Genomic DNA, 12595 nt, shown 5'->3' with positions numbered 1-12595 from the left:
ACATGGACGATTTCAGACTAAATGATTACACTTTGGAAGAAGACATAAACAACAAAGCACCCCTATCTTATAAGTACCTATAAAGCTTAACTATAACCAGCACTTCATATCCTACCGAGATTTCCTTTGAGTCCTAACCACAGTTATAATTTAGCTACCTGCCAACCAAAGAGTTTGCTTCCACTATCTGAGTTATTTTGGGTCAAAGCAGCCATCAGCTATCAGACAAATAAAATCCGTCATAGCAGCCAAGTGATACTATTTTTAAAAAGTCTTTGCCATTCTTATACATACAGTTTCCCTTCCCTTCCCCTCCCCCCACCCCCACCCCTTTTTTTTTTTTTGCCTTTTTTTTTCCTTCTTCTCTCCTTACCTGTATTAGACCTGGCACAATCTCTGGTAGAAGCTGAGTAAGGGTTTCTTTAGATACTCTTTCTATGACTTTCGTTTGCATTTTGATTGCAGCCAGATTAATGGGGTAATCTGCAGTTTGGATAATTGGACAAAGAACTTTGATGCACTGATCTGGGCTAATGGAAGTGGCCAGCATGGAAGCAGCTTCTTCAGCAGATCTCACCACCTATTGAAAGAATAAATAAAAAATAAGAATAGCACCCAAGGCAACTGTTATTAGGGCTGATATTAATAAGCATTTGAGAGCTTATAAAGCTGCAGTTCTTTTTTTTTCTTGCATACCCATGTCAACTAGTAACAGCTAAATGCTTGATTATTAAACAGATTACTTCATCAGTAAGATCTGACTATCAAACATTTTTTGGACAGCTGTTTCATTTTGCAGTAATTTGTCAAAACCTCAGACAAACAGAATAACTGATTACTAACCTCCTTATGAGGATCCTTATGTGCTTCTAATGTCTTCATGATTGTGAGCTCTGCGTAATTCTTGAACCTTGCCGGCTGGTTTCTTAGAATTTCTCTTAGAACTTTTAATGCCAAAGCTCTAATTGCATGCTAAAGATTTAATAGTGAAATAAATAAGTTATGTATCTTTAAACAAACATTTGTTCAATAGCAAGAAAAGTCCTTCATAGTGGAAAAATACCAGATTATGCTCTACACATACATACAGTATGAACCTAGTGTTAACAAATAAAGCTAGAAAAAAAAAAATTTCAGTTTCTCACTCTTCTTGATCTTTCTTTCCGCAGATAAATCAGGTGGTATATCATAAACATGCTGCTAATGCGAGTTATTTACGGTACCCAGAAGTTAAGTTGCAAACAATTTTACTCTTCACAAGTGCTGATAAAACCTTTAGCATCACATCACGCAAATACATTTTTGAATTTTTTTTTTACAATTTTTTTTTTAAGTCAAAAGCAAGTATTAGTGTCCTTTTGATTCTCAGTAATTTCAAAAACATGGCCCTTGTAGAGAACAATTACACAGAACTCAGTCTCAACACAATGAGTGTTACTGTATTTTAGAAATATATTTTTAAATCCTTTGCCACACATGACGTTTTCATATTCTAAATTCCACCAGGGGCTATTAACAGATAAGCTTTGAATCCCAGTGAAAAATGTTTCATTTAATCTATCATATGAGAACTGACAAATAAGAAGACTTGAGAAGGTAAGTATTACTGATGCTCTTTTCACCATCAGGGCATTCAGACTTCATGCCATTTTTGTATTTCCACAGTTATGTGTTTTTCAAGACTAATTGTAATTTGTGCCCTTCCTACAACCCACACAAATTTCAAAGATACTGAAAGAAAACCATGTGCTTTGTTAACATTCTTGACTGGATTAATTTGAATTTACCTCTTTATCTCCAAGTGTCTCAAGCAGCAAAAGTAGTATTGTTTTGAAGTGCTCGTCCCAAACACCAAAAGACTCTTCTTGAGTTAACTTCATGAGCTCATACAGGGCAGCCTTTCTTTCCTCAACTCTCTCATTATGGTTTGATAACTCTTTCAGTAACTCCGCAACCAGATCAGAATGGTCCATAGGAGGTTCTGTCAAAAAGGAACACAGAAACACAGTTCTCAGATCATTGCAAATAAATATTAGTGCCTGCTGTACAACTGCAGCATATTTTCCAGGATGGCTAGCTGACTTTCTATCATGCTTTTATGTTTTTCCCCAAGTTTATCTGCAAAAATTGCATTTTCAATGCAGCCAACATCGCTGAACAAGTTTACAATCACCAAAAGAAAACCCTGCAATGACGCTGCAAAAAAAACCTCTGTAAGCTAGTTTACTGCAAGAGTTTTTATGCTTGCAATACCCAAGTGATAACTACTCTGCATCTTTTCAAATCTGATCTATACACAAAATGCTACCTTTTCCGTATGACCCTCCCATCCAAAATGATAAATTTGTCTTTTCTCTGTTAGTATTACAGAATTGCTTAGGCTTCTGTAAGCCATGGTTCCACAGCAATAGCTAGGCTGTTAACACAAACAGGATTAAAAAAATGCACAAGAATGGTGCTTGGTACAAAATAGCCGAAATAGAAGCAGACCATGGCCATTAGTCCCACAGACATTCTCAACAGCGATCATTACGCGATGGCTCTGGATTTTGGTTTTGATTAGAAGACTCCATGATTATGGAAAAATGCATTAGTAACAGGACTCAAATTTGTAAATACTGGACTGTAAACAGAGAGATCTGCAAACAGTCAGGAAACTTACAAACGGTCTTAATGAAAATTAAATATCAAGTTGTTGCCTTTATTCCATCATCAAGACCCATTTAGCCTTTAAGAAAGAAAAGCATATAGCCTCCATCTTTGCACTGAGACTATCAGATAAATTAACAGAAACACAGATATTTTTTTTTCTGGAAAAAGGTTTAAAGTATTGGCATAAAATGCAAATGTTCCTGCGTTGCATCTTTCCTTAGATTATTCCATTTATTAACGCATGAAATACATTCTCCATAACAAATGTATTAGGTCATATACTGAGAAACCACAGCCCTTGAATATCTTACATTACTATATTCAATACTGTAACTTATAAATGCTGTACAAAGCACTATACAAAGAAACAAGTAAAAGCGGAATACCACTTATCAAGTATCTTAAAATCACACACCAGTTACCTTAAAAAAAAACCCAACATGCTGTTAGAAACTACCCAACATTCCTATTTGCATTGTTTTGCATGAATAATCAGGAGCATAAGCCCCTGAAAACAGAAACTTCTTTCTGCAAGCACTTCTACTGCCTCTATATTAATGCATGCTTTGCAGACTCTCTAAATGGATCATTAATATTTGCCTAAAGGACAGACTGAAATTGCATTAGGTGAGTTATTAATCAGTACAGATGAGCAGAATGGACAATCACTTTTACAGAGGCAAGATCATTACTTTCTTTACCAAAACTATTACACTTGTTCTACCAAACTGTGATGATTACAGCTATAGTAAATGCTATTTTGGGGAATGCATATTGACGCATAATTAGCAAAACTACCTGTATCTGCTTGAATAAAGTTATTTTCACTGTGGAAGTACCAGAATGAAAGAAGTGGCAACTTGAGCATATGAAGGGAAGGGGTAAAGAGAGGAGAATGTAGCAGCCATGTCCATGCAGGAATAAAGGAAGGAAAGAAGCTCCATTAGTGGAGGAAATAGATGGAATTCCTAAAAAACATGAAGACAACCAAGAGGGATGTGCCCTCACAGCCTCTACCTTCCATTCCTATGTATGACTTAGCACCCGCTGTTTCATTTCCAAACATTCTCCAGATAAGAATGGAGAAGCGTAAAGAAGTCATATTCAAACTCTATCTTGAAATTTCTTTTTCAGAAAGAAAAACACAAGTGAGGAGGAGCACATACAACTCCTTTGTTTGAATTAATTAAAATATGCATTAGAGATATAAATATTTGATGAAGAACAGTTCTTCTCAAACAAATCAAATAATATCCTTTTGACAGGATAAACAGTGTAGGGGTTTTAAGGGGAAAATGCAGGTATATCCTGAATTTAGTTAAGATTTTCCTACTGTCACCCACAGCATCTTACTACAGAAGCTATGCAAACACAGTCGTTGGCCAAAAAAGCCAACAAAGTGGGCGCAAAACTTGATGAATCCCTTGCAGGGTGACTGGACTTATAAGTGGTTTTCTATTAATCTAGGAGGATATAAGTGATGTCCCTGCTCAGGTCTGTGCAGAGCCTAGTTCTGCTTGATGCTTTTGTTAATGATATCAAAGGAATATGGAAATGACTTATAAAATCTGCAGATTATATCAATTTAAGAGCAGTTGCAAGCATTCTGAAGAACAAGATAAAACCTGAAAATTATCACAATAAATCAGAGGAATGGTCTGAAAGAAAAAAGATGGTAAATATAAGGCAAGACAAAAGCAGAAATCTTAAGCCCGCACACAAAGGGTCAGGTAAAAAGGAAGCTGTTTGGAAAACGCAATCCATGGAAGTAAGCTGAAATAAATAAGCTTTTAAAAGGAACATTGCTTTTCAACCAGAGACTGTGGATTTTTAAGGTGTCTGGAAGTGACTTAGAACGCCAGGTTTCCCTATGCTTTGGATAAGAGCATCTCCCTTGGAAAAAAAAGGGTGCTAGTGGTTGGAAGATTTAGGGTGTTACTCTGAAAACCTTTTTAATGTAAGAGGCAAAACACTCAAATGGCCATGTGGGGTACACTGTGGCACCTCCTCTACTGGAAACTTTCAACTGTTAGACAAACCATCTGCAAATACACCTTCACGCCTCAGTGCTGTTGACATGACCATATCAGGAGATAAGGTTTTCCCATCCAGACCTGTATTTCCATATCCTTCTCCTAGTAGCACATGAGAGGATAGCTGGGACTCCAGTAAAAACAGGACTTTGTCGGTAACAGCAATTCTGAAGGGTTTCCGAGAATTAAAATCTAACGTTCTTCAGCACCAGAGTGCTTCAGGTTTATCAGAAAAGCATGAAACTCCTAACTGAGGAATTGTAGCCATGAAGTATTTTGCTAATGTATTTTTTTTTTCATGTAGACTTTTTCAAAGCTATCTTAGATGAAATTCTAAAAGTAACACACAAATGACAATGCATATGGTATAAGTAAAAATTAAGGGTGAACACAGGAGTGAATGCAAGTACTTTGTTAAGATGCATTAAAGAGCAGACCTAAATAATACGTTACAATACTCCTCCAGCCAGGACAAACTAGTACTGGATGGGGATGCTTCACTCCAGCTAGTCATGATTTTTAACAAAACCAGAACATGCTGGTGCAGCACAGATTGCATTTGGTTTAATGCAATATCCAGAAATATGTTGGCAGAAGGTATAAAGAGGCTTAACCCATGCAACAACAGGATCCCTGTAATACAGAATCTCAATGATAAACTGGCTCTGTGTGTGGATGACAAAGGTATTTAGTTACTGATATTTGCATGTCACGATTTCTAAAAATTTCCTCTCCTTTCAATCTTTTTCAGAAGATAATTGGCCATATGCCACTGAGCAGAAGAGAAAACAAAGAGAAATGAACTTTATTTGGATTTGGTTTTAGTTTACATTAAAAAGCCAAATTACAGAATTGCTTAATAAAACACCATGGCAGAAAATAGCTTTGTTTTTCAACAGTTTCTAAAACACATCTTTGCTGGATGACAGAAGCAAAATAGCAAGAAGGGGGGGAATTTATTTGTCCCTCATTATTAAGAAATTTGTTTACTTAAAACCTGATGTTAATCTATAACTGAACATGAAATATCAACAACAATGAATACCAGATTATGAAAACCACCTACTACTATTGAAAATAATGATAGTAGTGATACTTTGGAACCTTCCCAACATTTAGATATAAAAAAATTACCCAAAGATATACTGAGAAATAGTAAAAAGAAGCTCTAGAAGCCTACAAAACAACAGCCCAAGTTCCTAGATTTACATGGGTTAAATGAACCACCTTCCTGGTAAAAAGCTGTTTTTGTTTGGTTTTTGTTTTGGTTTGTTTGTTGTTTTTTTTTTTAAAGAATGTTTAGTCAATAGAAAACACCAATGTCCTGTTTCAAATACAAATATATTACTAACAAATACTTAACCTTTCACCTAATTCACAAACTGGCTTGATCCAGTTTTACTTCCTTGCTGTAAATCTCCCTCCCCCTCTCTAAAATTTCAATCATAAAGCAATCTGAGTAAGTAAAGTAAATTTATATTGACAATACAGGATGTGTTACCAGAAGTACACAATATAGTTCAGCATTTATCTCATTTTTACCCTTAATCTCTACAAATACCAAGTAATCCAACAATGTCACTCAAAAGGATTACTAACAAATAAACTATTTCGAAATACAGTATTTGTATAAACCTCTCAAAGAAGCAGCACTAGTGATACATATATTGCTAATAATAAATTCAGGAACTGAACTGAAAGATGGAAGATCTCACCATCTTTCTTCAGGCACAGAATGCAATTTGAAGCTTACCATCAGGGAATTGTTCTGCATCATCATCAAACATGGCTTCTTTCAAAGCAGATTTATTAAATGAACTGATACCATCAGAATAATTGTACGGGTTATAATCTCGTGAACGTGGCGAAGAGTGGGGAGGCATTGTGTTGAGCAATGATGTTTTGTTATCAAGAGCTGTTCGGCCTGTATCGCTCACACCACTTCCTGCTCGTAGGTCTACTATTCCAGAGGCACTGCAAATCTGCAGGAAAAGAAATATCATACGAGCATATGAAATACACTTACACTTTTCAGTTAACTACATTATAATTCATTTATGTAGCAAAACCTTACAAATTTCACAAAGTTTACAAATTTCAAAAATTTCAAACAAGCCTTCAAATAAGAAGTCTTAGAAACAGTTCCATACATGTTGCTTTCCTACAAAAAAAAAAGTATACATAGTCCAAAAAACGTTAACTAAGTTTGATGCTAAGTAATTAAAAACATGTTTAAGTATATACATATTTGGCAAGCTCAACAATCTGAAGGCAGAAGTTCCATAGAAACAGCAGCTTAAAAGACAGCATGTAGCAGTGAAAATTTCAGAAGTTGTAACATAAACCTCCTGAAAAAGACACTTTATCATCTGTAATCAGTCATTGGCTTGGTTTGCTGATACTGAGATGCCCTGAGTTTAAATACTCACCGAATCGCCATCATCTTTTTTGGAATCTCGTTTTACAGGCTCATTCATATCTTCCTGACTACGAAAACTGAAATTCTGAATGGCTTCAGTGACTCCACGAAGAGAGCTGTAAATATCTTCAGAATTCATATTTTCAGTGTCATAGTCAAATGCACTGGGGGCCACAGAGAAAGACACAGGAATTAAGATGGATTTAGTTTATGACCCCATATTTTTAAATAACATTAGCATGGAACTACAGAGACTCAAGAAATATTAATGAAATTATTGTTTTCTTGAAACACATTAAGGAAGAAAGCTGGCCCTCCACATAGCACAACTGTACTATGGTATATCTCAGTAAGTGTACTGTCACCGACAGAGAAAGCACTGGGAGTAGCTAGCTAAGGGAAGGGCTACATTATGTAGCAGCATCTGCCTGAAGAAACAATCCTCTTTTGCTCTGTTTTACTCCTATGAGTATGAAACAACTTGGACTTTTTATGGTCTTTCTGAAAAAAGTTCCAAAGTAAGGAGGACTGATAAAACTCAAAAGTTTTCACAGTAAGTTGATTCCTAAAAGCAGAATTACAAAATCCACTTCACCGGCAACTTTAGTAATGCAAAATTAAAGCCCAGAAAGTTTATGAACTACTACTTTATCAGTCTTCCCAATATTAAGTCTGGTTTGATGACATTTGTTAGAGATGAACACTTTCCTTCCTCCTCCTGCTAATCCGTTTGCATTCCAAGCACAGCCCTTCCGCAGCCCTTGCCCACCTCAGGAAAGCCCTGGAACTTGTCAGGCCTTTGAGGGAGGCAGAGCAGTTCACTGTGCTGTCGTTCTGCGGAGGGAGGGGGATTAACTTTTCAGCATCTGTCATTTTGTGCAAAATTCACTCCATGCTTTCACTGTTGGGGTTACCCTTCTTGGATAACATGTAATGAAGCCTCAGATGCAGAACTGTAGCAACATCAGTCTACGTTACCTTGGTGACAAAGTGTTCTGTGATGTATTGGTTGGGGAAGTGAGAGGACTCGACCAACTTGCTGGGGAGCGTGGAGTAGGTCTTGTTAAAGGACTTCCCATTGATCCCTGGAGGAGGAGAGGTGAGAAGAGATACTCCAGTAGGACTTCAGCTGCTCTTTTAACTTATTACTGCATTTATTTTCTAGTGCCCAGAAACATTTAAAGAGCTTCTATTTAATTTTTTGGATTGTCTAACCAATTACTAGTAAGTTCAATCAGGTGTAACTTTGAAATGAGTAAAGTAAAAGATAAACTACTCTTAAACTTATTTAGTCACTTGGAAGCAACAGAGACTTAGAAATTTATCATTCTTTGGAACAAAAAGAAAAGTCATTCCATAAAGAGTGATATCTGTTACTAAGACAGACTTCTACATCGGATTTGGGTTGCTTTCCCTCCTCTACCAACCCTTCTTGCTCTCACAAATAACTCTACTGAAATGGACTTATGTTCAAAACACCAGTAACTTCAGAAAGAATAACAAGAGAGGTGTAGATACCTGACCACTGTTGCCTGTATTCCGGAGATGATTATGGAGAAGTTTTGTGGCTCCATCCTGAAATGTTTTTGGTAAAGCACCCAATAGCATTGTAAACTCTGGAGTGTTGAGTTCAAAAAGGGAAATCAGCACTGACTGTGCAGCCTAGAAGAAAAAAATACAGAGTGAAGACATTAATTTGAGTTTCTAAAGTAATTTCATAAACATGAGGTGCTATAATGAGTGGTAATCACAAAACATGACATAAGTCTTGATCAGGCATGCATAAAGGTAGTAACAGATGTGAACAAAAGAAATTTATACTTTCTGGTGAACTGGAAGTTTAGGTATTGATAAATCCAGGCATACAACAACAAGCTTACACTTGGCACAATCATTCTAACAAGCAGTCTTTCAGAAATGTGCTCCTCAACACTCCCCGACCCCAGATACCTATTTACTAAAAAAAGTACTGAAGGAATTCTCAAAACGGCTTTTAAAGCATTTAGCAAATGGAACAAATTTGAAGAAAGGAATGGAACACACCAGGCAGGAATAAGCCTGCAATTCCTTCTCCTGAGTTCTGCAAGTGGTGATCACAGATGATGGATAATCAACACACCAGCTTGAAAAGGAACAGTTATTGCTTTAGAAATTAAAAAAAAACCCAACCCAAACAATAACAAAAACCCCCCAAAAGTCAGATACCCTAATGTGGAATGAGAGTCTTGATATTGAGTTGTGATCACAGCACTTCATATTCTTTATAACTTATCCTACAGCCAAACTAGTTGGTGAACCTTCCCCCTCCTGCCCTGCTTCCCTTACCTTTTTAAAAGATAGGTAAACATCATAAGGAATAATTTAGCTGACTATATATTCTGAAGATGAAAACTGTTAAGAACAATTTTTGCCTTTAGAATATGCAGTCAGCTAAAATACTGGAGTTTATAGTCTACTGGATGTCACCTCCCACACCCTCAATTTTAACTGTTCGTTTTTAACATCACCCTACAGCATGTTTTGCTATACATTATTTATCTGAATCAAAAATCAGAGCTCTTTACTGACGAAGCAACGCAGTAAGTTACACCATGGTTGAGTTCTCTCTAGTAAAGGAACACTGACTGCATGACTTGGTAATGTTTGTACAGTTTGATGAATATTCACTAGATAGTCTAACAAACCTGTCAAGATAGAAACTAAACTAACACACGCAATGAAAGGCTAGAGATTAAGTTCTCTGGAATTGTTTACTAGTTTCTTCATAGTATGAAACTCTGATTCCAAGATTAACCAACTATGTCTAGTTTATACAGCTCACCATCAAGGTCTGCCATGCACTGGAGAGAACCAGTGCCTCGTGCTAGACAGAATGATAGGCAGCTTGCTTAAGCAGCAATATACTTCAAGCAAGTAGTTTAGGAAATTCTTTTAGACATTTATTTCCCTCCTTTTGCTTCCAGAGCAATGAACTGTAGCGTTTTTTAATTAAAAGTGGAAAGCCAAGGTATGAGCACACATACCAGCACACGTCTTAGTATCAAGTTTAATGACAAAAAATATTAACATGTTAGATTACCACGAATTATCTTTGCATACTCGTGACTGGCTGTTTTCTTTAACTTTTATTCCCTTTTCCCTCTGATAGCCTTCCCTTCAAGTCAACACCCTGAATGCCCTCTACAATCTGTCTTTAATGTTTCTCTTTTCGTTGTTTTTTCTTAAGGTCAGTCTTTTAACAGAAATTGATACAAAGCAAAACCCAAACAAATCCTGCAACTGAACAAGGGCTTTGGAATTACCACTTTCCTTTCTCTCTCCTGTTATCCATGTCTCCACTCCATAACGCTACATCTATTTAAGCTGCCAATAAGAGAACACAATAGACAGTCCAGGGTCCTACCAGGATAGAAACAGATACCATCAAGTCTGCCCAGAATGAAGCTCAACCTGAAGTATCAAAATTGATACTGACAGGTTTTCAACTATGCAATTATCTATTATCTCTCTCTCGACAAAAAAATAAATCAATGCATTTTAGAGTAGTTGGAGGTTTTTCTTTTCCTCAGCATAAGCTCTCTCTCTCGAGATTTAAGTCCAGTCATACAGATAACATCTTTAAAAGTCTGCAATAAGGATTAGAAATATTTTGTCTTGTTCTTAGAAGAGTTCCAACAAGAATCTGATTATTTTCAGGAGAATTCTAATCTCAGAAGAAATCTAAGTTCTGAAACATAAAATTTCAGCTTCCAGAAAGAAGTCCCATGTCACTGAATTGTACTGAGTGCCCAACTTAAGACTAATGAAAGAAAAACAAACCCAAACCCATCAACTGCACAGAAATACAGCTGACAAAACCTTTTAATTTAAAGAAATCATACTAAGTGCTATAAGCTCATTAAAATAAATAAAATGAAAAAGCCTGTGATAGCATGCTGTGAAGCCTGTTAAGAGAACAAAACACTTTATACCATCAGAATAACTTTTTGACTACTTATTGTTGAAATTTACTTTCAAGAGTTATTAAAGGGTTTTGGCAGTTACTTGCCTCTAACAACTGTGTTATGGAAAGAAAAAATAAAATGAGAAAAATCCATATAATTAAGGTGTTCCAGATGATAAAACTCACTGGCAAGTCTTTCCATGATTCAGTTACTTATTGACATAAAATGCTTATTAGAGATATGAACCATCAGATAAGACAGCTTGCCACGTGTCTTAGTACTAAAACTTTACCGATTTACAAGATAGTGCTGCTTCAATTCCCCTCCCGTTTTACGGTCTTATATATGTCACCGGAATGGTATTAAAGAAGAAAAGTTCATAGGATATAATCCTCATACTCATGAAGTTACGCAAGTGAAAGATAGAAACATTATGTCCATTGTTAACTCTCCTATGTTTTTTTTTATTACATATTACAAACATGCCAGATATCAAGAAGCTGTGGAAGTTGTTTTTATTTTTGTTTTCTTCACATTGCACAGTTTGTGAGACAACTTCCACTATTTTCTCTCCATTGTCTCTCACAAAAAATCCCTCCTAAAGAAAGGAAGTTTTGGTACTGTTTCCAGAAATGAAGTTGCCAAAACTCAAACTTAATTGAAAATAGCAAAGGAAATATAAACAAATAAATTGTTCCAACTCCTCAAACTGCAGAAATAAACAGAGAAAAAGGAAGAGTTAGCTCTGTGCGTCAAAGATGCTTACACTTATGAGCCATAAAGCAAATCTTTATTTAGCATTCAAAAAGCGTTAGCAGCTAGGACAGAATGGCTGGTGACAATCAGAACAGCAACTCCATTCCATCAAACTGCAAACAAAATCCAAAGATTTTTGCTTTCTATAATTGGAGGAAACCCTTTCCAAAAGCTGCATTGGTACACTTCTCATGGTTATTCTGTATCCCTGGTATATCTACGTAGCTCACAAATGTTAACTTTCACTTTGTAATAGTTATATGGAAAAGGGAGTTTTGCACTGGAACTGCAGCACTACAAGAACAAACATTTGATACTATCTTATTAAAGCACAAAATTTGTTGTCCAAGGGTCAACAGTTATTTACCTATCTATTGTTAATCACAAAGGACTTGAGAAAATCCAACAGAGATTGAACCGAGTTTGCTCCCAACCTTACCACTCTTGTTAGAAATGTGCTATTAGTATCACAGAGGGTAGTCTCTGAAGTAATACTAAAACTGTATAGAAAATGCCCACTGGGGAGATTTTAATACCAGATAGTGCTTGAAACAAAGTTATTCCTTGTATTGTGCGAGATAATCTCAACATATTAACATACATAAAAATACAACCTTAACAGAGAGTTTCAAGATGGGTTAATTTTAAATTTTTACTTAAACATTCTTAAATATACGATTTTTGGCAAATTCTGACACTTTATATAGAAAAATTAGGTGTGTTTTCTAAGGACATAAAAGTATCTTTTCTCTACGAAAGAGTAAGTTTGCTTTTAAGAAAAATAACACTTT

At 36.0% G+C, this 12595-nt stretch overlaps 1 protein-coding gene across 28 annotated transcripts in view; it reads right to left on the bottom strand.

The window, feature by feature from the left end:
* The window catches only part of CLASP2 (cytoplasmic linker associated protein 2), a 154817-nt gene that overhangs the window by 4240 nt on the left and 137982 nt on the right, over positions 1-12595 (bottom strand). For all 28 annotated transcript variants that reach the window (XM_054193579.1, XM_054193581.1, XM_054193591.1 and 25 more), the window contains 7 exons: positions 8623-8766; positions 8083-8189; positions 7115-7268; positions 6439-6667; positions 1788-1981; positions 844-972; positions 374-580 (listed from right to left, as the gene is read on the bottom strand). In XM_054193579.1, coding sequence (XP_054049554.1) covers positions 374-580; positions 844-972; positions 1788-1981; positions 6439-6667; positions 7115-7268; positions 8083-8189; positions 8623-8766 — 1164 coding nt within the window. The remainder of the gene's footprint in view (positions 1-373; positions 581-843; positions 973-1787; positions 1982-6438; positions 6668-7114; positions 7269-8082; positions 8190-8622; positions 8767-12595) is intronic.

This window comes from Rissa tridactyla, chromosome 2 (genome assembly GCF_028500815.1).
Source record: "Rissa tridactyla isolate bRisTri1 chromosome 2, bRisTri1.patW.cur.20221130, whole genome shotgun sequence".
Taxonomy (NCBI): Eukaryota; Metazoa; Chordata; class Aves; order Charadriiformes; family Laridae; genus Rissa; species Rissa tridactyla.
This window is presented reverse-complemented; position numbering and strand designations above follow the sequence as displayed.